At 35.8% G+C, this 26895-nt stretch overlaps 1 protein-coding gene across 3 annotated transcripts in view; it reads left to right on the plus strand.

Annotated features, from left to right (window-relative positions):
- Positions 1–23980, plus strand: part of CPNE3 (copine 3) — a 28831-nt gene extending 4851 nt beyond the window's left edge. The window contains exons 3-17 of one of the 3 annotated variants that reach the window (XM_015616880.2): positions 4417–4556; positions 5211–5390; positions 6557–6631; positions 7054–7125; positions 7910–7993; positions 9673–9762; positions 12999–13097; positions 14225–14311; positions 14871–14930; positions 15894–16027; positions 16452–16506; positions 16604–16655; positions 17311–17444; positions 19519–19755; positions 21160–23980. In XM_015616880.2, the coding sequence (XP_015472366.1) occupies positions 4425–4556; positions 5211–5390; positions 6557–6631; positions 7054–7125; positions 7910–7993; positions 9673–9762; positions 12999–13097; positions 14225–14311; positions 14871–14930; positions 15894–16027; positions 16452–16506; positions 16604–16655; positions 17311–17444; positions 19519–19755; positions 21160–21270 (1602 nt within the window). In that variant the 5' untranslated portion in view covers positions 4417–4424 and the 3' untranslated portion in view covers positions 21271–23980. The remainder of the gene's footprint in view (positions 1–4416; positions 4557–5210; positions 5391–6556; positions 6632–7053; positions 7126–7909; positions 7994–9672; positions 9763–12998; positions 13098–14224; positions 14312–14870; positions 14931–15893; positions 16028–16451; positions 16507–16603; positions 16656–17310; positions 17445–19518; positions 19756–21159) is intronic. The other 2 variants (XM_033512324.1, XM_033512325.1) reach the window with 2 other exon arrangements.
- The last annotated feature ends 2915 nt before the right edge of the window (positions 23981–26895 follow it).

Below are 26895 nucleotides of genomic sequence, written 5' to 3' on the forward strand. Positions count from 1 at the left end.
AAATGCAGTGATGAAATTAGGTTGTGAAACAGTCTCAGCTTTTGTAACCTCATATGAAATGTCTGTTTCCTGTGAGGTGGTCTGTTTCTTTGAGAACTGAAGAGTTATCTTGAGATTTATACGCATTTATATGCATGTAGCCCAAGATCACTAGCAATTGTGTTGCTACCAGCCCTATCAGTGAGGAGAAGCATATATTTGTCATAATTTCATTGTCAGCTTCTTGCAGCAGACATGGCCTTTTCTGTCTGGCACCCAGTTGACATAAAATGCTTAAGTGTAGCATTATGGCAAGAAGATTAGCTGATCAGGAATAGACTTTATTTGCAAGTTTCTCGTGGCCTTTGTGTGTTCATTTGGGCCCCAAGATATCTAAAAATTATGGATTTTTTGGTCTATTTCCATTAGCAGTTCATAGGAAATAGGAAATGTTCAATGGCAGCAAAAATTTCCATCAGAACAGGTTTGAGACTTGTGACTAAAGACACCGATGCCAAACCCACTTCCTTAGTATTTTTGTCTTTTAGTTGGGTATTTCTGCTTGTCAGACTGGATGCACCTGTAACTGGGAACATGTCATTGTAATGCTCTGCAAGGTTATCTAGGCAAGCCAATACTGTCCTCTGACATTGCAGCATGGAGAGGATTGCTACAGTCTAGCAGTTCCCAACTGCAGTGTTAGATGATTCTGATAATACATCTGTTCCTTTCCAGGTGGAGTGCCATGTTTGCAGTTTCTATTGGAAAACAGACAATGACTCTGTTGTTTGATGGGTACCATTTATCTTCATTAGCATCATCACTCGAGTTCAAAGAACATTCTGATCTATAAAACTGCAAGACAAGACTAGTCCTTGACTTAGATTTTTTGCTTTGATTATTGCAGCTCAAGCAGAAAGACTTGTCGTAGTCTTAGTTGACCTAATCATGCTCTTGAGCTGCCTAGACATGGCAGGGGATCCCTTGTGACTGTACATCACTGCAGTTCAGATGTACATTATATATACTAATTTTCAATCTGTTCCTGTCCAGATTTTTTTTTTTAAAGTCTGATATGATTCTACAATCATAAAAGCTATTTCAATAAAAAGAACAACTGAGCTACCACCTGCACACGTTCTGGTATGTTTTGACTCTCTTATGGTACCCTACATGGAGGGAAAGTTGATAGCTTGAGAAAAGCAAAGGTTTCCATTAAATGTGACCAATGGGGAGTACAGCTACTTTAATAACACTAACTAGTTAAATAACTAAATCTCTCGTTGTGTGTCGTAACTTACTGGCAGTTGAGGCTTATCCTACCACAGCCTGAAGAATATAATCTGTCCATGTAAAATGATTCCAGAATTCCAAATGTTCAAGTAATCCAGTCATGTATCTAGAATAGTTTACATTTGGTTTGCCTACTAGGTGTGTTGTAGAATGGTATTTCAAGAGGTAATGCACTAGTGCAGCCATGATTTATTTTCACCATCCTGGAAAGATGGCAATTTGCCAGGGTCTTTTGCATCAAGTCCTCAAGAAGATGTTTCTTGCTTACCTGGCAGTGACTGATCCTTGAGGACGTTTATCATCTTTAGAAACCCTACCATCCACCTCTCAAACCTTGGAAACTTTTCAGCTTACACAGGCTATTAGAAGTGAGGAGAATTGGGTGGAGTTGGAGTAATTCTTCCTTTCATGCATTTGGGATGACGAGGATTTGTGCAGCATGAGCAGAGCTCCTGCAGATAGTGCTGTTTGAAAGACTCCTGACTTCACACATGTGAAGCATGTGTGCCCCTTGCAAATTCTGTAGGGTGTGCAAGGTTGTCAAAGTATCTCTTGTTTATTTACGAAGTTTCACTACCTTAAATACTGCTTTGGATTAATGAGACGTAACTTTTTCTTGCTAATAAATATTTTACTAACTTTTAACATTTATAATTCTGCTGAAAATCAATATAACTATTTGCAGTAAAATGTATCAGTCTTATGGAGAAACATATTTTTTTGAGTAAAATAGCAAAATTATTTCTTGAAATGTATTAGTATTACAGACCTCTTCAACCTATTATACAAATATTGATTCCTAGTATTCTCAAAACTTCTGAGAAAAATGCCTTGCATTATTTTTCATCTTGGATTTTTCAAAACTGGAAATGATAAAGATTAAATCACCATCTTGTGTTTTGCAGAATTTTGCTCTTTATCTGGATTTTGAGTGTCATCTACTTAGATAAATGCATGTTCTTGTTACAAGTTGTCTTTTATCTAATATGGACACAGTTGTTGCATCTCAAATGAACATTTGCTTTTCAGGGAAAGGAATCAGCCTTTTTATTCTTCCCTTCTCTATGCTAAAGGATGCTTTTTGCATGGCACCTGTTTGTTAATCTGTTTTTTTCCTGCATGAGATGCATAGAGGGAGAGTTGTTGGCATGGAGGAGGAGAGGCAGTAACAGAATTGATGTGTTCGTGTGAGAAAGTACTTGAAATGTACAAGAAGTGTGAGTACACACATGGACAAAAAGAGGAAAAAGCTGACCATATTTTTAGGTTGACTGAATGCTATCCATTTACCAGTGGTTTTGGAAATACTAACTTAAAAAGAGTAAGTGCTTTCAAGGACTCTTAATAATGAGGGGTTTCAGACAAGTCAAAGGTAGAAAATTTTGACTGGTTTGAAAATGCATTTCAACTCAAGTTTAAATTATGTTGAGTTTCATGCAAACCCTTTCTAATTGCTGTTGCAGCATCAGTGGGAGTTAGAGCATCATTTTGTCAGCAGAAAGTTGTTTTTCTGGAAACGGTCATTAAGGAGTCGTGTACTGGTCTGCACTGGATTCTGTGGGAGAGGCACTGACTGTTAATGAGCTCTGTCTGGTAGCCAGGAAAGCAACAGGGAATGGAAAATACCAGTATAAAAAGAGAACCGGGAGAAAAGGGGTAGAGTTTTTTTAAGAGGTATGCTTTCTAAGCCGAAAAAACATTGGTTTAGAAACTATTTTAGTGCTTAGACCTTCACTCTTTTCCCATCAAAGACAATGAATTAAATGTTATAAAGCCATCGGAACAAAAAGATACTCAAAGAAGAACACATTTAGGTGTTTGGGAGGTGCATGGGGATTTCTGTGAATCTGACATGCTTCTGACAGTTAATTTACATGTACTTCAGCCTCCAAAAGGTCCATCACTGAGATAGCAAAATGGAGATGAGACAATATATGAATTATGCCCTAGTGGAATACAAGAAGCCTCAGGAAAATTCCTCTGACCCCACAATGTTTTCTTCTATTTTCAGTTTGTTCTTTGTCTTTTCCATTCTTTGTTCCTTTCCCTTTTTGCCTCTAAAAAAATCATTCCTTTTCATGAAAAATCTTACGAATACAGTGAAAAGAAGAGAGCTGGGTTGGGCTAAGTATAGTTTCATATGCAAATAGGAATGTGTATGTTGCTACTGAACTGACCAGATTGAAGCAGTTACCTTTCCTTCTGCCTTGTTCTCTTTGGTGTCTCATGCACTTTTAAGATAAATTAATCCAGAGGGAAACTTAGTCTAGACTGTGGGTTTACTGGAGGGAAGGCAAACCTGAAACTAAAAGAGGCTTGGGAGCTTCCAGGGTAGGCTGCTTCTGGAAAGATTTGGAAGTTTTAGTCTTTGAATCAAGGACAATTGTACTGTAGAGGTTTACTTCTGCAAGGGTTGTTGGAAATGATCAAGTCTATCCTTGAAGTGCTTAATGATGGAGATTTTTTTTTTTTAAATTTATATATAGAAAATTATCTGGTGCTCAGACCTTCTTGGCCTTGCAGATTCATTCAGAAAGAACAGTTCCCCCAATTTCTAAGTGGTTACTTGACTTCACAGTGTTTATCCTTATTATTATAATTTGTCGTTATTTTTGTAGATTTACTAAAGCAAGATCACCTGCTACTTGCTTAAACGCCTTTTCCAATTCTGCCATGCTTATGGTTTCAGCATTTTGTTACAAAGGTTTGGTAGAGGAGTATATAATACAGTTTGATTTCCTTATTCATGGAATTAATAATACCTGCATTATAAGATACTGGCATTCATTTGGATTTCATTTAAAGTGAAGTTTTGTTGTCAGCAATTCAAAACACTGTGCCTTCTTTGAGGTATATCCCATTTTTCATTTTGATCCTCAAACATTCTCAGAAACTTAATCTTGTTTTTTATATGTGGATTTTGAAATTAATTTTTATATCTGTGTGAAAAAGAAAATAGTGTGACAGTAATAATGCTATAATGTTGGTACATCATAAATTTTAAAATTTGCATTTGTAACCTCAAATCATCACTTTTGACAAGCTAACACTTCTTGTGATTATTTAGACAGTAAATGCATTGTGACAATCCTATTGTTTGCTTTGTAGTCCATTTTAATTATGATTTCTGTTGCTGTTTTCTAGTGTAACAGATGGCAGCACAGTGTGTGACAAAGGTGGAGCTGACTATTGCCTGCACCAATCTCTTGGATAAAGATGTTGGTTCCAAGTCAGACCCTCTGTGTGTGCTTCTCCAGAACACAAGTGGTCAGCAGTGGTATGAGGTACAGCCTGATGCTTTTCACAAATCTGCTAAAAACACATTCTGACTTGTTGGACCTTTTAAAACACTATGGCATATGGTTTCATTAAAATATTTTAATTTTGTACCAACACTTTTGAATAGTTTTTGTTTGATTATATCTCTAATAGTGTAGTGGGTTTGGATTTTTCCTTTAACTAAAAACCAAGCTATGTCAAGCCACAACAAATAATTACATGGGCAGCATGCTAATAATCATTTGCTATTAAATACTTACAACTGTCTGATTTTTAGCACTGTTCCCCAGCCATTTGTGGACCAACAGAAGAAGCTTCTGAGTGTTTAAATGTGCTTTTATAAATACAGTATTCCAAAACTAGGGTCTCATCCTGGATTTGACAATACAGGATTTTATGTCCTTCCTGTGCAGGGAATAGATCTCACCTTAGAGGGAGTGGTGAAAAATAGGTCCAGTATCCCTAACTTAGACCAGTGGATTTTGAAATATAATGTGTATATATAATATAATATTTTGTAATATAACTTATATTTGGTGAAAGGTTTATAGGAAGATACTCCTTTGTACTTTAAGAACTTTTGAATATATTTGTTAATACAGTATTTGCTTGCTTGCTTGTTTAGTTTGTGAAATAAAGTGGTATCTTTCTAATTTCAGGTTGATCGCACAGAAAGAATTAAGAATTCCTTGAACCCAAGGTTTGCCAAGAAATTCTTAATTGATTATTATTTTGAGCTTGTTCAGAAACTTAAATTTGGAATATATGACATTGATAACAAAACCTATGATCTGAGTGATGATGACTTCTTAGGAGAATTAGAATGTACACTGGGGCAGGTAAGCATGCAGATGATTTCCCTTAGAATTAAGTTACTGAAAATCATTAGCTTTTACCTTGAATTTATCACTATGTTCTTGTACAGTTGGAGTTCTCTTAAGTTGAATAGATTGCCCTTCATTTGTTTTTTCAAGCCTCAGTTCAGTGTATATACATTTTATTTGCAAAAGGTATTGAGATGATGGCCTGAAATGTGCTCTAGGATGGTAACTGTTGGATTGCTATCTAAAAATAAGTGGGCTGTCAACGAGCACAAAGTTGTAGTAATTGCTGTTTATTCACTCTAATACTCAACTTCCTATTTTTATGCTCCCAAAAAAGAGAATCAGTGTAGAACACCAACATATGAATGTTCACAAGAGCCATGTTATCCTTGTAATATGCTTTCCACTCAATGCAAGCCATGATTCTGGTTCTGCCAGCTGTAGATTTACTTCTCTTTCCCACTCATATTCTGCTATTGATGCTGTCACAACTGGACAGCTTCTTTTTAACTTATTTGTTCAAATAGATCCTTCAAAGGATCAGAAGAGTTGTCTTGGGATTTTTCCTGCCCTGTGTCTTAAGTAGTTTTATTATAAGTGCATTATAAGGATAGAGGCATTGTGAACTGAAATTCAGTGTCAATTCAAAATTAATCATTCATTCTTAAGGTAAAGAGGGACTAGTAGAATTAATAGACACACTTCTGAGGAAGCATTGCCTGAATAGGGTAAAAAAAAAATCAGCTGGGAACTGTGCAGGAGAAGGCTGATGATTTTTTTGAGTGAGAGATATTGTGTTTATAAATCTATTTGCTGAATCCATTTATGAAGTATGCCTTGCATGCAGTTAAAAGGTATGTATGGAAAACTTAACAATTTGAAATTGGAACCTAAGATGTTATCTTTGTCTGTGAATGTGTATCATGTTACTAGAAGACATTTTAATTCTTAGTACTCCTGAAGCTCTGCATATGTTCATCTGCATATGTATTTTAGAATTTTGAAGTACCTATTTATTTATAGACGATGATGGGAAGTAAATGTAATGCTGTCATCTTCACAAAAAAGGAAAAAAACTAAAGTGAAAATACCTCACTAACTTGTTTAAGTCCTTTGAAAACCTATTAAATTTTGTTAATAATATGTTAATAATGCTTGATATTCAAATTTTGTCTTGGCAGATAGTTTCTAGCAGGACTCTAACAAAACCATTAGTACTTAAAAATGGCAAACCTGCTGGAAGAGGAAGCATTACGGTAAGACACTTAAGAAATAAATGTCTTCAGAGTTCATATTTAATTGTTTCTGAGTTGTAGTTAATGACTTGAATGCAGCGAGTCTATTCTATAGTGCTGTAAAGCATATTTTTTTGTCTCCACTAATCTATCTTTGTCATCCAATGGCAGCCCACCTTCTTTATTATAAGTCCCATTGCATACATCATTAGGGCATCCAATGGGCTACTGTTTGGGGCATATCTTTGTCAGTGTCATCATTTATGGTAAACGGATGGAATGGAATCCCAATGTCAAATCAAATTGCTCCTCTCCTCCCCGCCACTTTTTAATGTTTCACTTGTGAGAAAACATGGGGGCTTTTTTAATTGACCTGTCATAGGAATGCTGTGAATATGAGAAAATGCATATTTCTTGAATAAAAATTTTGTTTGTCTACCTAGATTACAGCAGAAGAAGTTAAGGATAACAGGGTCGTTATATTGGAATTAGAAGCAAGGAAACTGGACAATAAGGTATTTAAGTGATTGCTGTTTCTTTGATAAAGTAGTAAAATTAGAGTCTTGTCAAAGCAGGAAACATTTGAGTATTCATTCTCATTTTTGCTTAAAAATAAAATCCATTAAGATTTTACTTATACTAAAAAAGAAATCAAAGTAAGATTGCTGCAGAATAACGTCATTGACTGTTTTGAAATGAATTATAATGTATTTCTAAGCAAGATAAATGCATTTCAGGGGTAGTCCATGAGCAACATGCTCTCATTTAAATGTAAAATCTTACATATATTCATAAATAAAAGAGAGTTCTGGTGTATCCATTGATATCAATGGCTATATAAATGGTTGTCCATTACCTATCTGAAATAAATGGTAAAAAGTGTACTTGGTGTGTATAAATTTGTTATGTTGAGTATAGGGCATAGTTTAGAGACTTCTAGAAACAAAATCAAAAAAATAATAGAAAAATGTTTTTATTTTTACCTTTTGATTTGATGATACTTTTTTTGAACAGGATGAAATCCTTAGTTTCCTGTCTATCCATTGTAATACTTACTGGTATAACTATTCTTTAGTTTGAACTGTCAGGTGTGTAATACATGGACAATTTTCTCCTAAATCTAAGGGCATCCCTCAATTTTTTTTTCACAGGTGGTAATATAATCAGACTTGCATTTCATCATCTATAGCTTTTGTTCCCTGTATTTAGTTTTTGTTAATCTAAGAGTGTGTTAACTGGAATTTAATGGTATTCATGCTACAGGCTGTTCTAAGATAATTGCATGTTATTTAAATACAGGACTTTTTTGGAAAGTCAGATCCTTATCTGGAATTCCACAAACAGACTGGAGATGGAAACTGGGTGATGGTTCACAGAACTGAGGTAGGATATTTTTGGTTAACAACAAAGAGGTTAAGGTTATTTAGTTTCCAATGTATCACAGCATTAGAGATACAATGCCTTACAAAGAATTGACTAGCCTGGAATTGACCTGCAGACTAGTTAGAAATTGCATCATCTCTTCCACTGACTTCTCTGGGAAATCTAGTTTATTCTTTTTATGCTGATGTTGATACATGCCGTTCTATTTGAAAAGAAAACACTTTTTTTTCCCCTTTAACTTTCAGCAATGTAGGAGAAAACAAGAATTTTTAAAAAGAACTGCATACTCACACAGGGGCATTTGCTCAGTTCTACCCAGTGCTGGGGTAGGACTTGGGCATTTCTGACTTTGCTGTTCTTAGGAAAGTGTCACCTGGATGTACCCTTTACTAAGGAAAGTAATGGTGCTGAATGCTTGCATAGCAAGGGCAAGCCAAGGAGAATGCAGAGTGAGGGAAAATGTGCTTGAGCAGCAGCAGCCTTTCACCCAGGAGGAGATGTAGGGGTCCTGTGACAGCAACTGTCATGCTAAGAGTAATTTCAAAATGTCTCACTGTAGTGGCAGCTCAGGGCCCATACATATAAATATATATATATACATACATACAGCTGAAGTTCTGTGCCCATAGGAAGTGGTGACTGTATTAATTTTGAAGTATGGATATTGAAGAACTATAAATCCTTTTTGTCAGACCTATAGCTTCTCTTGTAAGGTGGTTCTTCTACTTAAAGTGCATCTTTTCTATGATGCTTTCAGTCATCAACTTCAGTAATAAATCCAGAATTTGTTGTTTCAGCCTAGAAATGTCTGGTGGATTAGTTCTTTATGTTATAGGTTCAAAAAAACTCTCTTTTTTTCCTATCTACTGTTTTTATTGATTTAATTTTCAAGAGAGATTTCTTTCTCAGCACTCCTACAATGTTGGAAGTATTACTATTGTTAGGTGTTATTAATTAAGTAGTGCATGTTATGTGTAGTTTCTTGTACTTTTGTAAGATTGTTATTTCGTGTATTGGGTATATTTACAGGTAACTGTTGACAAATTCTGAAGATCTTTCAAAGTGTTTCTACAAGTGTTTGTAAATAACACTTTAGTGTTCAGCTGGAGTGGCCTTTTATCCTCATGCACTGTTTTTTACAGTGCATTACTTGGGGTTTTTTTTATAAAAAAATACTTTTTACTGTGAATTTCTTGAGGGCATATTTCCATAAATGACATTTCAGAATAAATAATATGTAGGAGTGAATTGTAATCTCTGGAGCACTGATGTATTCAGAAATTTCAGTGTAATATTTTTCCATACATTTTTGGTAACTCATGCCTTTATATGTGTGTGTATGTATATATGTGTGCTTATTAAAAGAAAGCAACCAGTATCTTGTTTAAGTAATGATAAATTTAAATTTTGGCACTGCAATAGCTGAAGGATATAGTAGGTGACAGTGAAATCTAGCGAAATATGGAGTTGAAGGAGATCATCTCTTTTTGAACAATGGCATGTTAAGAGTAGTTTGATTTATATCCTGTGTATTAGGATTTGGAGTACATTGACAGCAGCATTAATCAATTGGTTTTTTGCACACAAAAATCATGGCATGAAGGTATGACCCATTTTGATGACTACTTTCCACCCTTGTGAACAATGGTGTTCTGCCTTTTTTTTTTTTTTTTAAACAGGTTATTAAAAACAACCTGAATCCTGTTTGGAGGCCCTTTAAAATCTCTCTCAATTCTCTGTGTTACAGTGACATGGATAAGTCAATCAAGGTAATGTGTATTAAATTTGTCTATAAATTAATGCATTAAAAGTTAAAATATGTAACGAGGGAAATATGTATTATTCTAGTTACTGCAGGTTTTTTGTCTCAAATTTAACTGAAAGTATTAGGTTTCTTATTTGAGAGGCACAGATACACATGCATGTTTTAGAGGGCAAAAAAGGAAAACACTGCACATTTGTGATGCATTTGAAAGTCTGGGAAACCAACTGAACACAAATATCTTTGAAATGTCCAGTGCAGTTTCTTATTTTGATTGTACAGTTCTAGCATGGCATCAGCCAATACTGGTGGTGTTAAAGATACTCTACAGTGAAAGAAGCATATTAAAGGCTAGAACTGGCTTTGTTCTATGTGATGGATCTTGTAATACTTTGTTATTGGTGCAACAGGTAACATTAATGAAATTTTTATTATACTGCCAGATAAAATAAATTAGACTTAATATACTAGCTAACAGATTAGAGTCAGATACAGCTTGTGAATACCAGTTTCAGCAACTTTTTCTCTTCATATGAAACGGAATTTTCTGTTAGAAAGCTAACTAAATCTGTGAAGGCTTTAATATTTTCTATTTTCCAATTTTATCTTGAATAAATTGTGTTTTCTGAATATTTTTCTTAAGGAATTCCCTTTAGGGGTGGAACTGAGGCTAAACAGCCAATCAAAATGCCATTTATAAGCTATTATGATCATATTAGAAACCTGGTGTTTTTAGCATTTGAAAAAGAAACCTGAAAATCTGAATGCAACAAACTGTTACATTTGATGTTCTTCCTCTGGGAAGGAGAACTTAAAACATGATTTGCATGTAATGTGTATTAGTCATATGACTTGAGGCAGTCCTGGAAAATCCTTAACAGCCACAGGGATCTGGGTGTTAACAGCACCTGGATGGATTTAAATACATATTTACAGAGGAGACTAATGAACAACTTTACAAGCCCAGAACAACCTTCCCTTACTGCTTCTATGTTTTTTTTCATCTAATTCCTTTCTGCTTCCCTTTTCCCCAAAACTGCTGTGACAGCTCTTATATCTCCATATACTATAAATGTATTTCTCCTTTTCAGTAAACAGCATACTAAAGCTGTAGACCATTGATCTAAATGCATCTATGAAGAGTTATTCTCAGCTCTATCATCATAATAAAGTTGGTTGTTTGAAATCATACCTCAGAAGTGTAGGTTTATATCCAGAGAAAATAGATTTTACTTGTAATAGTTATAGACTTGCAGACAGGCAGTTTGATTATATCTTAACTTAGAAATGCAGGACCTGTCACTTCAAATGTTAAAATGTAGGCAGAATTGTATTATGGAATGTTACTGAAGGATTAAACAATGCCTTTAACACTTTTATGCACACAGTTGCATGTGTAATGGGCTGTTTGTCATAGTAAGTAAAACCAGCAATTTTTCTATGAGTGGCTTTTCACCTCTTTAATGGCTTAGTTTGTGTACACCCAGCAGTGCACAAACCAAGTTGATTCTTTATCTTCTGGATTCATGGTTATGTTCCATGTGAGTGTGTCTGCAGTCAGTGAAGTTTTTCTGTGTCACAAATGTGAGCTTTTCACCTGGAGCAGGGATGCCTAGTTCTGCTGGGAAAAATATGTTGAATCACATTGTTCCCAACTGCTATTGCATGTCCAAGAGGGCATTTATGGAATAAAAGGAAATGCTTCTCTCTTGTCTGGAATAAAGATTAAAAATTGTCTTAAATGGGTCATACATGTCAAGCAAGACAAATTTTGATCTCTTTGAAATAAAAAGGAAAATCATCTACTAACTGTGTTAACAGGTATCAGAATTATTGGGTCAGGAAATATGTTAAGTTTTAAATTTCAGCTACTGAAGCATTTAGCTGAATATTTGATTGGCATAATTTATGGCATTCAGAAGACTTGACATAGCATCTGCCATGAACATTAATTAACCTGTTGGCTCTTTGGGTGCTTGCATGGTTTAAGGGGGTGTTCAGTGCATGTGCATGCATTTTTTTATTTATTAATGAATTCAAAATGAAGTAGTGCAAAATGCAAGATTTGTACTTCAACATTCCTGTTTGTTTTCTGAAACCTAATTTTTTTCAGAAGCTCAAGTGTATGTTTAGGTTGTTTGTTTTGCTTTTTTATTTCTAACTGAAATGCTCAAGTAATCAGTTAAATTGATTCTTGAATATAAGGTACAATATTTTTAGACTTGAAAGATGGACATGCAAATAGCTGTTCAGTTTAAGCCATACATACTCTGAACATTTTTCTTGAAGTTTGCATTTTGATTCCAAGTAATGTGGGATACCTGCTTGACTCTTGATTTATTATTGTTTCTATTTATCATCATCATTATTAAATTATTTTAGTATGTTTTTATGTGACTTGATTAAATTAGCTATCATGTCTGTGTTGCTGAACTGAAATGAAGTACCAGAAGTGGATGAAATTAACACAAGGTTTTATAGATAAATAACCAATTTTTTAATATAGAAAGGCATTTTGGGCATGTTTTCAAAGAGGAAAAAAAGTGTTTTTCACTCCTGCCTTCTTTGGTAGATCAGGCTGTTAAAAGGGTGCATTGATTAAATAATAGAGCGTATCATTAAACTCTCACTATAGGAAAAGAGATTTTTAGTTGACATTCAGATCCACAAAGTGTGGGTCATAGTTTAAGAGATCTGCTGTTTAAATTTGCTCATCTTAACAAACAAAAATTCAAGTACTGTTTCTAGCTTTAGGGCTGAACCTTCATATGCTTATGAATTCTATGTCATCTTGAAGATTAATGAAGTAATATAAAAGTGTTTCTAAAACTCTTGTGGTTGCTTACATAGATGATTTTCTAAAGTTTTAGCTGAATGCTCAGATTCATGATGAATGTAAAAAACCCTACATTGTTTTCCTATTCTTCCCAACACGCCATCACTCTCAAAACATAGTTCAATATAATTGATGTTACTTGCTCATGTAAGACCTGACACTACTTAGTATTCCTGTCTCTCCTTCACTTGAGTGGAAGATTAGATTTGAAACTGAGTGTATTGGCTTCTACTCAACCTTAATCTCTTTTAAGTGCAACCCTATGCAGTTCTAAGACTTCAGTGTGAAAAAAACTCTGTGATATAAAAGATACAGGAATGTTTGGGATGTTCAGGTTTGCCATTTCAGTGTTTATTGTTTTTGTGGGGCTGTTTCTGTTGCTAACACTAAGTAATGCTGCATTTTAGGTTGAGTGCTATGACTATGATGGTGATGGGTCTCATGATCTCATAGGAAGTTTTCAAACCACAATGTCAAAACTGAAGGAAGCATCTCGGTCATCACCTGTAAGTGTTAAACTGTCTAAGCTGCCTGTGTGTTCTTGATAAGCTGTTTTATTCATATTGGAGCAAAACCTAGGTCACCTGGCCTCAGGCAATCTCCAGGTTGTGTTAGGATACACCTTGACATTGCTATTGTAGTTGTGGCTGAAACAGCATTTACATTGTGCATCCATTTTCCTGGGATTAATGTCTTGGTTGCAATTTTTATTATTATGTCTCCCACCATCAGCACAAAAAAATTCACTAATCATAAAAATACAGAAATAAAAACACCCTGGATTGTCAAAAGACAGAATGCAGCACAAATTTAACTACAGATAAAAGACTAAAGCTTTTAGTAGTTTCTCAAATATTATTTAGTCCTTTATTTTAAAATGTGGCACTTATTAGTTACTATGTATACTTCAGTGAATATGGGAAAATTCAGTATTTATGCCACTGCACAAAAATGCAGCTGTGTTACAGTAGGTGGCTTTTCTCTAAAGTGATATTACCCTTCCACATCTTATATACTATAATAGTTTCCAAACCTTTTAGTAGGCAGGGTTTACATGTAGAAGACAGAAGTTGGTATAGCAAACATAACATGAAAGTATTTGTTTAATCGATATGTGTGTTATCAATAAGTTTTACCATATTTTTCTTTAGTCCAGTAAAACCTCCAGAACTACTTTTGCATTTAAAAATGCTGGAATTTATATACAAGAGTGCATGCTTGTACTTTTCTAATATTTTGACTGTTGTATTTGTACTAAATGATAAAAATAATAATAATTCCAGCCACAGCTGCTGAAAACACTGATGCTTTGTTTGAATTGCTATGTCTTTACCAAAAAGAAAGTTGTTAGCAACTCCTCAGAGGGAGAATGTTACAGAATTTCTTTCTTTGTTTGAAATACAGTTGTCAAAACAAATGTGTTTATAGCCTTTTGGGTAAGAGAGGATTTCTGTCTTGAGAATGTGTTTTTTTCATGCTGATATTGGGCAGGCAGGGTTTAATTTTTCTGGATTATGAAATTAACTTCATTTTTAATATAAATACAAAATATCAGTCCTGAAATAAAGGATTATTAAACTTGTTGCATAAATTATATTACATATTTTTGTTGTATTTGTTTGCATTCATGCAGGTTGAATTTGAGTGCATCAATGAAAAGAAAAGACAGAAGAAAAAGAACTATAAAAACTCGGGCATTGTGAGCGTTAAGCATTGTGAGGTCAGTAACATATTCTGGTATGCTTCCGGGTTTTAAGTGTTAAACTAAATGAGAGTTGCTATGACTTATCTTCATCTTCAAACTGTAAGAAACTTCAAAATGTCTGAAAGTTACAGACACACTAAATATTTAAGGGACTCTGATTCATATAAGAAGGCAAATTGAGAGCTGAATCACATATCTATCCTCCTCTGTCCCTTTGCTTTCTCTTGAAAAGTCCTTTACCAGTTTAAGTCAGTTCTGAGCCCCTGCATTTCCCAACTCACTGTTTTATGGCAAAGTAAAAAACTCTGTTATAATGTGTTATTTTTATAAATGAAAGTTGTTTCAGAGCTGCTTTGGTGTCTGTAGTTTAAAGGTCTGATTCTGATGCACTGAGTGTATGTTGGCATATGTTGCAAATATCCTCCTTGCAGTGGGTGGGTGGGATAGCTATAGGGCAAAACTAGTGCTTATTGTGGGTAAAGACAACGTATCTGGAACCTCAGAAGCTGCTACAATAATACTAACTTGGTATTTTCCCACTGAAAAAAAAAAAAATTCTGTCTCTTATTTTTAGATCATTATAGAATGCACATTCCTTGATTACATCATGGGTGGGTGTCAGCTGAATTTCACCGTAAGTTAAACTATTTATATGAATACTTCTTGAGTTTTGGAACAAATTGAAGTATAGAGTTGATTGGCTGTGTGCTTTATTTGATTATTGTGTTTTTTCCCTAGTTGACTTCATTTTTGTTCTGTAGCATGGACCATGAAGCTATTTTGCCAGAGTGCTTTTTGTCTGTTTAGAAAAAAGTAGTCTTTACTCTTGGCAAAAGATTCTGAACCTCTGGTTATGTTCATTAGGAACTAGCAAAGTTGTGCAGATGGAGACCAAGGAGAAATTTACAGTTCTTTGAAAGCAGCATGCAGAGGTCATATGGGTTAGAATTATGTAATTTGTGAACCAAATGCAATCCCAATAACAGTAAGGTGTCTTCATCTTAGTAAGATGCTTCATCACCAAAGCAAAGACCTGTTGAAGTCAGAGAAAGAACTGTCTAGGCTTCTGTGGAGCCTGGCTAGTTGTACTTCCGAGAAGACAGGTATGTGTGGCAAGATACAGAATGAAATTAATTTACCAGATTTTGAAGAGCTGGTGTGAATAGTAACTGAAAGTAAACACAGTGAAAACCTGACAGGATGCCCAGAGAAGCTATAGCTGCCCCATCTCTGGAAGTGTTCAAGGCCAGGTTGGATGGAGCTTTGAACAAACTGGTCTTGTGAAAGCTGTTCCTGCCCATGGCAGGGGGGATGGAACTGAGTGATATTCAGGGCCTCTTCCAAGCCAAACCATTCTGTGATTCAGATGAAAGTAATTTCAGCCCTTCTGGAGAGATGCAGAGCTTTTGAGGGTTTTGTAGTGGCATTGTTTTAAGAGTGTTAATATTCCAAGAAACCTGCATCCAAACACTGTGCTTGTTAGATTCGTAGATGTCCTGTTTACTACTCTTCCATGGTTTTCACTTTGGTTTTGCCAGAGATAAGAAGCCTAATTTAACCTTTAAGAGTAATCAGATATAAACACTGCATTTGACAGGTGGGGATAGATTTTACAGGCTCCAATGGAGACCCTCGCTCTCCGGACTCTCTGCATTACCTCAGCCCTAATGGAGTTAATGAGTACCTAACAGCCATTTGGTCTGTCGGGATGGTTGTTCAGGATTATGATACGTAAGTGTTGGATTTTTATTTGGATCATTTTTTTTAGATGTGTATAGACACTTGTGGTAGCTTTTTAAACCAGTGTTGAAGATGCCTGCAGATACACTGGAATGAAACTTCTGAGCTAAGTTACAGAACTAAAACACCATCTTGTAATTACAAGTACAAGCTTGTGTTTACTGCAGACAGGCAGGGCTCTTCATATGCGATAAAAGAGCAGCATTGATTTAAATATATGCTTGCATTCTTGCCAGTTTGGTGTTAAAACTAGTTTTGGTCCCAGAAACAATTACAGTGGGGAACTTCCATTTAATTTTGCCTCTCAAATAGCTTTTTTAATAATGAAAAGCATCTCTGATAACTAAAATTACTGAACTATGGCAGCTTTTAATGTAAGGCACTGACTTTGTTTTCTTTAAAATTGCTTTTTTAGAGATAAGATGTTTCCAGCCTTTGGATTTGGTGCACAAATTCCTCCTTCTTTTCAGGTAATGGAATGTGTAAATGCACTACCTAAGCTGAAAGCACTTGCTTCAGGAGGAGATTGTATATCTCGTTCTGACTATGTCTTCTGTATCTTCACAGGTGTCTCATGAGTTCCCAATAAATTTTAACCCATCAAACCCATTCTGTAATGGTAAGTCTGAGAAAGTAACATCAGACCTAGAGAGTAAAATGCCTAACGTGAAGGCATAAAAACACTTGAAAAGTGATCTGAAGCATGCTGTTCTAATTAAATTAATCTAATTAAATGATTACTTTAGTCCTGTAGCAGGAAACAATTTTATAACCAGTTTCTCATACTAGGAGAAATAGCATTGCATCTGTATTCTGTAATGATTTGTGGTTTAAGCAGCCAGGGCACAGGGCTGGGAACAGTTCTCTGGCGTTGTCATGCCTCTTTATTCTACTTTGCTGCTGGTGTGGAGTTGTCTGGTTTGAGTGGGGTGCTGCTAATGCCTGTTCAGTGTGGCCTCTTGAATCACATTACCAACCACACGAGCTGCCAGGTGAAGAGAACTGCTGTAATTCAGTTTCATCCTTGAGCATAGAGTATTTGGCCTTTCTGTTCACACAAAGCCAGTCATGTTATGCATGTGCCTTAAGCACCGGTCAAGCTGAAAGCCTCCATTGCTCATGAAAATTTTTTTTTTTTCCCACTGTGGTTAGTATTAAATCTTTGCATCATCAAGTAACTGATTTATATAGCTTTAGGAAAATCAACTGCTTCAAAATTCTAATTCTAACATGAAAAAAATATAATTAAAAAATAATCTATTTCTGTGCTCTAGGGATCCAAGGCATTGTTGATGCATATCGAGCCTGTCTTCCTCAAGTGAAGTTATATGGACCAACAAATTTTTCTCCAATTATAAATCATGTGGCCAGATTTGCTGCTGCAGCTACTCAACAGCAAACAGCATCTGTAAGTTCTTTATGGTACTCTGCAATTTTTTTCTTACTTTTTTATTTTCCTTCTAGTTTATAAATACTTTTTTTCTCTTGTAAACATACTAGTGTATTCATTTGACAGTTGCCTCTTTACCATGTGAGTAACTTGTTACCCTTAAAAAAAGATAAAAACTAATTTTTTTTTTGCAGATTGTACATAAAAGTCCTCTCATCAATTAACTAAATATACTCTTCAGATTTGAAATAGAATCTTAAAAATACACAACACCTTTATAGTATCTTCTGTTCAAAGCTCTTGCAGTACTATACGGGTATTAAAGTCTAATTTAAGCCTTTATATCTAAAAAAGTGATTTAACCTCAGCTAAGAAAAACATTAACTAGACCTTGTTTCACATCAGGTAGCTGGGAAAGAGGATTAAATAAGATAGTGTAGAAGTGGATGGTAAAGCTCCTGACACCAACACAAATAGTTAACTGTATTATAAAGGTTAAGGTACTGTATGGGCTGTTCCTTCCTCCGTATTGTATGCATGAGTTGTTGACCATATTAAAAATGGTCTGAAAACTGAGTCTTGAGTATTCAATCATGTCAATAATAATGCATGGAAGTTCAGAAAATCCTAAATCATTGATGACATCAAATACTGGTGTATTTGATGTCATGTAAAATCAGAAAATAAAACTAGCTATTTTTGCATGTATAATTATCTGTAGAAACCAATTTGAAAAAGAGCTATGGATTTTCATATGCCATGATGCTGGTGAGGTTTTGTTTTGGTAGTCTCCCACTAGTAGCTCTCATATACTTACATATGTATGCATATATGTATATGCATGTCTGTATGCATGCATATATCTATATGTATACATGTTTGTATCTTAGGAAAGGGACAAACCTCCTGTTGGTTTTGCTTTTGTTGGTTTTTTTAACTTACTTCATGTAGTATGCCTAGCAAGAAATTTATTTTTCCTGCGTGATTGGATGTATTGAAGACAATTTACTACCTTGACTTTTAATACATATCATAGTAATTTTGGATTGGCTTTTGATTCTGATGCTGTTTTTTTCCTAGCATGAAGTATGAGAAGAAAAATAAATCCAATGTGATGTGTTATCCTGCTGCTGTCGCTTATAGCTTTCTGTAGTCATAACTGCTTTATAGATGTTCTTTCTGGAGTGGGGGAATGGACTATCAGAAGGCAGGGGGAAAAGGTGATACCTAAACATACAAGATAAAGGAAGAACAGTTATTTGGAGGTAGATAAAAGCAGATGGGAAGGAAAGTAGTGAAGAGAGACTTCTAAGAATACTGGGAGTATCTTTGGGACTTGAATTTGTGCTAGTCAGTAATCATCTGAAATGAAGTGAGGGAAAACTGGAAATTCAAAAAGTATTTGATAATTTCCAGACTTTCTACTTCTAGCTCACTTTTAGTGCTGCAATCCAGAACAGAAGCTGATGTCAACTTTTAGAAGGCCTGACAGAATAGTGGAAGCAACTCAGGTGGTACTTAATTAAATCACTGATGTACAACAAAGTAATCTCAAACACCTTGGTAATTAACTTTATGAAGCACCTAGAAAATGTGATTAAAGGAATTTGAAAATGGCTGTGTTTTTCAGCACTAAAAGATGTGATTTAGGATTTTCAGGATACAGGGAATGAAGGGTACTGTTTCATAAAGGTATTGATAGGCCAGAAAGGAAACAAATACCAATTTCACAGGTGTTACCTTTTCAAAACCTCATAGATTGTCTTCTATCGCAGAACAAATAATGGGAAAATAGGTTAACTGTTGTTTTGTCTGGGGATTTTGAAGAAAAGAAGTGTGATACCATTGGGGTTTTGGATGGTGGCTGTTTATATGTGACTTCTTTTAAAAGATTATGTTGTCCTTATGAAATTTTTCAGACTCTACAGATGAAGCTTGACTACAAATTGGATGTTTGATTGTAAAACTCAGTGAGCACACTGAGCATACCAAAGTGACAACACTATGTAGTCTTTTTGTGGGTTTTTCTAAGTGTGCATACCTAAATGTTTGCTATTTCTTTGTCATAACATGGGGTTTATTGATTTGACAGCAATACTTTATACTTCTGATCATAACGGATGGTGTGATAACAGACCTTGATCAAACTCGAAGTGCCATAGTTAATGCTTCAAAATTGCCCATGTCCATTATAATTGTTGGTGTTGGAGGAGCAGACTTTGATGCCATGGAGTTTCTTGATGGTGATGATGGAGTTCTTAGGTCCTCATCAGGAGAACCAGCTGTCAGAGACATTGTCCAATTTGTGCCATTCAGGAAGTTCCAAAATGTAAGTTATCTTACTGATATGCTTAATAAATATTGTAGAGGTATGCTGGGCTTGCTAGGATGTCCTATATCTAGTCCTAGGCTTTTGTGGTGTATCCAGTACGTACTCTAAGACAAGTCTTGTATCAAATGCTAAAAAAAAGCCCCAAATCCCTCAGTTTCTAGTTCCAGCACTGCATTTTGGGCCAGTTGCTGCAGTTGAATGATCTTTGTAAAACTCTCACACTTTATGAAACAAATGGATGTGTTTTTAATTTGTGAGGACAAACTGTGGCTTTGTTCTTATAGTAATTTAGTAATTTTTCTTTTTATTGTGGATGCCTGTTTGTGAATGTGGATTAGTGCAGTATTAAAATTCAAGGCTAAGTCCCAATCAGGGAGGTCATAATCAGTAGAAACTGTGTGGCCACAGTAGTGGTGATAGTTTTCATTTTCATAAAAGTAAATAGTAAAAAAAAAAACGGTGGTGAAAGAATGAAGTCCTGATATTTTTTTCATTTCTGTAAAACCCAGTAATGTGTGTGTAGCTACTAGAAATCAACTTTTAAGCATTGTAATTTTGGAAAGAGTTGTCTTAAATAAAAGCCACCAAAATTTCTTCAGGATGGGCAAATAAGATCAATATATTTATTCCATCCTAATATATTCTAATTTTGTTTCATGTCCTAATATTAACTTGTTAATAATACTCCTTACACTTCTTATTTTGCTTTTATATTTTTACTTCTGATACAAATTCTTTGTTTAATCTCAGAGTAATCAGGCAGACAGAAATGAGAAAGATCAAAATCAATACATGAGAACATCAGAACATGCTTATCAAGTAATGCACTTGGATGTAGATTAACTACATCCAATTAATTGGATGGGTTAATGCTTAGTATAATATTATATATTCAAATGCTTTCAGTTTCTAGAAAAGGAGATTTTTTGTTTTCTTATGGATAGTTAGAGTAAAAACAGTATCTGCAGAAGAGCCACTCCATAGAAATACAGTTATTGTGGATGACACTTGGTGCAAAAGTCTCATCTCATGGACATGATTTAGACAAGTCCATGAAGGGTCATCTTAAGCAGATAGTGGAAGTATGTTTATATGGCTAAAGTCCCATATCTGTGCTGTGTATTTTGTGTGACAAAAGGGGTCTTCAGACATGGCAGCCCTTTGTGCTCTCAGCCCATTACTTCAGTGGCACACCACAACCATCTGATCTGTGGTGACAGGAGTGGGAAGCTAAACCTGTCAGGGAAGCTTCCATCTGTCTGTCACACAAGGGCACTGTGTAAAGTCCTCTGTAAAATGTCAGACTTTAAGTTGGCCTTCTAGTGGAGGTGCTTATTACTTGCCTTAGAAACTTTGTTAGTAGCTGTTGGAAACTGAAGCTTGGTGTTCTTTTTTTATAAGTCTCCCAAAGAAGCTCTGGCTCAGTGTGTCCTGGCAGAAGTCCCTCAGCAAGTGGTGAACTACTTCAGCACCTACAAACTTCAACCTCCTAAGAATCCAGCTGCAAAATGAATGGGCTGAGGAGAGGAGAGACTTTGTGCTTGCTTTACTTGCTGTATCTACAGAGTTTGGTTCTCGAAATACTTCTGTATACATGTACACGTGCCTCTGTAATGTCTGTTAGCTTTTGCCTACAAATCACTTTGCCAAGTGTGCCTTTTAAGGGCCAAAATTGTAATGGTGTTTAGGTTTGATCTTGATTTGAGAGATAGTGCTTACATGGATGCATTTGATTTTGAAAAGAGTGGAAAAAAGAGTTTCTATTAAGCCACTGTAACAAAATTTTGACACTGGTGTTTCATATTCAGACAAGTGCCACAGAGTATAAAGGCTCTCCTTGCACAGCTGCTTCTTGTTTGCCACTTCAGTGCCTTTGGGCAATGCCTGGGATTCAGGGCTGTGTGAACACAAGCCAAAGAAGTCATTAAAGTATACATTCTTTTATAGTATGCCTTCTCTTAAGGTAGTATGGGAATAACGAGAGTGACTCAAGGTAAACCTCTATCATCTCAGAAGAATGCTACTGGCCTTTGAGGCTACTACTGTAAGGGGCTGTAAGATGTGTTCCAATGTGCAGTGTTCTGGAAAATGGAAATTCCAGATTTATTTTGGTAGGGGTTTTGTTTTGGGGTTTCCTGCACGTAAAACAGTCATGACTATTGATCTTTAAAGGGCTTTTTGTGAAGTAGGAATTCGGTTTTTAGTTTAAAAGTTTTCCCTGATTTACAACTGCATATTTTGAGGTAAAGGGAGTTCTTCAAAGTGCTACCTGTATTTACTTTTCTCATAGTTTGAATCATGCTGCTTTTCCAAGAGCCCACTAATGAAAAGTGCCTGCAAAAAAACTAATCCCTCTTTCTCAAAGAGGAAGAAAGAAAGTCAAGTGTCTCAAGCCCTAATCCTGTAATCATACTGCATTTCTCAATTTCTCATTTCTCATTTCAACAATTTCTGGTTTATTTACTTGGGTTGAGTTTTCCCTTCACTTTTTATACCAAGTATAAATCATGTGTTTGCTGAGTGGACAAATGAAGGTTTCTTGACCCCCAGCTGCATACTGCTTGCTGAGGATCTCTTCTGATCTTGTCACTGTGTGTAACATAAGTGGACTGAAAGGTCACATTTGTCACTTCTGGAATGCCAGTCTTGAACATTAATTTTGCAGCTTCACATTTGAAGTGGTTTAGAGTCAGACATGCAACTTACCTCATGTGGATGGTCTGGCTGTAGTATGTAAGAACAGAATGGGCTAATGCTAAGTTTAGCACACTTGGACACTCAAGATTTCACCAGGTCATAGTGTATTTGCTGCTTAGTGTGCTTTTAGTTTGTTTGGTTTTTGGGGTGGGGTTTTTTGGGGTTTGTTTTTTTTTGTTTGTTTGTTTATTTGTTTTTGTTGATTTTTTTTTTACTGTATAATCCTGTCGAAAGTCTGAATTCACGTCAAGGTTGATGGATGATAGATAAAATAATTGAGGTTATCTTACACAAAACATACTAAATGCTTTGTAGACAGTTGACATTTATCAATCAATCATTAATGGATATAATATCTCCACTCCATTTTTCCTGGTGGAAGGGGATCCTAAATGCTATCAAGTAGTGGAATGCTAAGGAAGAGAGTTTGCTTCACGTTAAGCCAAGTTCATTCGTTTTTTAAAATGTAATTCATATATTTATGTAAAAAAATCTGTACTCATCTTTTTATCAGTGTAGTGAAAATCTGTAACTACTTAATGTATAAATCACAATGAAGTGTCATATCATGTCAGTTATGCAATTCAAAATATTGAGAACAAGGGAGTTACTATAATAAACCTAAATCACACTGCTGCAAATTGAGAGTGTATGATTTTGGAAGAGTAAACTGTTTCACAGCTACCTTCTTCACTTATGGGGAGAACTGGATGCAGTATTAATGCTTTGTCTACGTTAATTGTAGTGGATGAGTACTACTGATAGGAGTAAGGGATACTACTGAAGTTTCTCTGAGCTGTCTGCCAAAAAGATAATGCTGCACCTGAGTTGTGTTACCAATTCTGTTTTTAGTTGCCATGGAAGTGCATTTAAATGTGTTAGTATGTATTATACTGAGTATCTGCTGCATGTAAAAGAAAACCTGTTGTTTTGTCTGTATTCTATACATTAATTCTGAATTTCTACATTATCTCTTATTAGAGAATTGCTCCCATGTTCCTCAAGATTAGGGAGTTAAATAGCATATCAACAACACCTCATTCTCAATGTGCCCTCTTCTTTGCAAATTAAATGTTTCAAACAGGACCGTGGCAAGAGCTGGTATAACTTAGAGGTGTGCAGCTAATGGCTGTTGAAAACTTCCAGGGTTGGCTGAAGTGATATTCTGAGTGAAGAAATGCAGCAGATGGTGAGTAAAGGAGAAGGGGAGTTACTGTGTCGTTTTGATATTTTTTTTGTTTATTTTTACTTGTAAAAAATGCATTAATAGGGTGACAAAGCAAAATATTGTCCAAGTTTTGTAAAGTGAATGTGCTCATAGGTCACTGGCACCACCTTGTGATAAAAGTGATGTATGGCAGTCTTTGTCATAAGATGCTTTTTGCCATGTATTGGTCATAATATATACATATGTACAGCAGAGAGCTCACCTGTAACCAGAATTTTGTACTTTTATATGTATTTCAGTTCTGATGAAGTTAGCTGATTTATGATGCCTGTGCATTAAAATGATCATTTCAGTATACTGTTCTGTGGTGCTTTTGTATTCAGCATGCCATGTGCAATGCTAAATGCTGCTTTTGTGCTTCCTAAAGTGAGTATGCCACGGATTTATAACAAGTATTAAAGGGAGAGGAAAAATGCCTTTCCACTTAGTGGTTATGACTCTGCAGTTTATTCTTCATAAAGCATCTTATACTGTCTTCTAGCAAGAAGATATTCTGAAGTTGGACAGCTTTAACTGTGACTGTTTCATGCCTTGTGCCACATTAGAGTTCTCCCATGCATGCTATTTCATACAATTAGTATCAGGTTTTCCAAAACTTTTTTCCCAGAATGATATTCACATCATTAAAGAGGCATAGAGGGATGGTTATTTTTAGTTTTCAAATACATTATTCTACTCTACCCTTCAGTTTCTTTACATTCAAGTGTAGCCAAGTCTTAGGGACTTGATAAGGACACTAAGAGATAGAGGAGGCAGTGTTGCAGTCGAATGTAATGCGACACAGAGACAACTGTGATACTGGAAACTGCATCTTCTAAGTGCGCCAGAGGAATTAATTCTGCTTCTTCACTAGTCAAGAATCTACAGGGTAGAATTAGTTCCCAAAAGAATTTATTACATCTTCCATCTTTACCTTTCTTGTATCATTCCATCTGGTGAAAACCATACAAATAATTGCAACTTGGATTTGTGGAGCCTTCTTGTACCTGCCAACCCTAATAATGGAGGAATTGTGGGAAGAGGTAAATACCACAACAATGGAAAAGTAGGACATCACAGAAAACCAGATGGATGTTATTTATATGTGGCCACTGTCTTCTGCACTGATACTTCCCCTGTTTGGTTTTGGGTTTAAGGAACTCAAGGGCTGTGCATAACAGTAATCTTGCAGACAGAACTGTCAAACTTTTCTGCAAACCTGGGCTTTTATGAGCTGTAGCAAAGCAGCAGTTTGTGGGAAGCTCTGTCACTGCAGCGAAGCACTTGGTGCTGCAGTCTCAGCCTTTACTTTGTAATTTATGTCAGTGTCTGATTGATGAACTTAAATATGCCCACAGAGAAAACGTTGGAAATTACCTGGTAGCGTTTGTGTAGGCAGAAGGGAATCAGTTCTTTTCAGTGAGAGTGAGCTTTACTCGTTCACATAAAAATGTTAAAATATGGGGAGTATTTTCCCCCCTTCCATAATGCTTTGACAACTCTTTCTCAAAAAGAAAGGATGTGAAACTATATATTGTAATTCATAGATTATTATTATTCATAGAAGGTCCCATTCATGAAACAGTTCCACAGTATTTCTAATCTTGAGATTTTATTGAGACAGTCCTGGATGTGCAATAGATTAATATTTATGAAACAATTTAAAATTTTCTCCCTCTGTTATGATGTCCTTTTTTTGTACATATCAAATAACAAGTAGATAAAAGTAGAGATGGTTTTCTCCTCAAAGCAGTTGAACCTTCACCTCACTGCTAATGCAGCAGAACTTTGTTTGAAAGAGAACTTTCAAAGAGATTACAATTTTGGTCACGTCAAAGGATTGTGAAATATGCAACATACAGAATTCAGTCATCCAGCTTTTACTTGGGCAAACTTCCCACTGATTCTGGTTAGGCTTCCAGTTTTGCCTGTGATTACAGAAGTTGAAAGGCTTTAAAGAACAGGCCTACAGAATGCATAGCCTGAAGGGTCATATATAGCCTGAAAGTGAGTGTTTCATTTTGGCGTGGTGCTGCCTTTGGTTGTTTGATTGGTCAGACAAGGAGCTGTGAAATCTGCCCTTGCCACTTCTTGGTTTGGCCTCTGCATAATGTTTTTTGTTTACAAAACTGTTCATCCAATGGTATCTGAAAGGGGATTGGGAGAGAGAGGAGATGCAAACCCTTGGAAGAAAATAAAGTAGCTGGGAGTTAACCTTAAAACACAACTTCAAGCTTTTGTGTAATATTGCATCTGAGACTGATGAGTTGGTGCAGAAGGTTGGCAGTGTGGGAGCTCCTGCATGGGATGCTGTATCCCCCAGATGAGGGACTCATAAAGGATTTACTGTAGTTCACAAGTGTGATGTAGCTAAGACATGGAACACACAGGTTTCTCTTTGCACCATTAGTCAAAGTCTATGATGCAGATGAACAGCTGGAGCATTGGTTGCAACTTCGCAATGCAGAACCAGAAAGTGTAAATCCTGCTTTTTACAAAATAAAAAAATATTTTTTATTTATTTTTATAAAATAGCCTTTATTTTTGAAGTAGCTGGTTTAGATACCAAGATTCTTTAGACAGCTGTATCAAGTGCTTATTTTTCAGAGATGAAGAAGATGAAGAGCCCAACCCCTTGACAAGACCAAGCAAGTGAATCAGCAGCCCAAAGTTACGGGTCACCTCTGAAGGGTGAACTATCTAAGTCTTTCCCATGTTAATTTGCCAGAGTCAAAGACAGCTGGAGCAGATGTTTATGCTTTCAGAGGGCTGGCAGTAATTCTGTAATCTGCTTCCCTCTGGTGGATTTTGGGATTTATTTTTTGACAATGGTTTTGTTTTGTTGCCCTCTATCCCAAGGTAAAACATCCCAACACACAGCACCTGCTGTCTGCTCTGTGCCACGCTGGTCACAAACCCAGGTCACCGATTAGAAATATAAGGGGAGGAGACAGATGGATAGAGAGGAACATAAGGAATCTCAACAACAGTAGGGCAGTAGCAAGGAAAAGGATAACTATAGGAAGGCAGAGGAGAAAACAGAAAAGACTACATACAAAAGTTGAGAGCAGACTGAGCAACAGGAACAGCAGTAAGAAAGCAAGGATGAAGAGGAGAGGGAAGAGGACAAGTAGAAACAAGACAGAGTAAGGAAAAAGGGAGAGCATGGATAAAAACAAGAAACAAGTGGTCGTGAAATACAGTCTGAGCCGTAATTTCTAATACACCAAAAG

This window comes from Parus major, chromosome 2 (genome assembly GCF_001522545.3).
Source record: "Parus major isolate Abel chromosome 2, Parus_major1.1, whole genome shotgun sequence".
NCBI lineage: Eukaryota > Metazoa > Chordata > Aves > Passeriformes > Paridae > Parus > Parus major.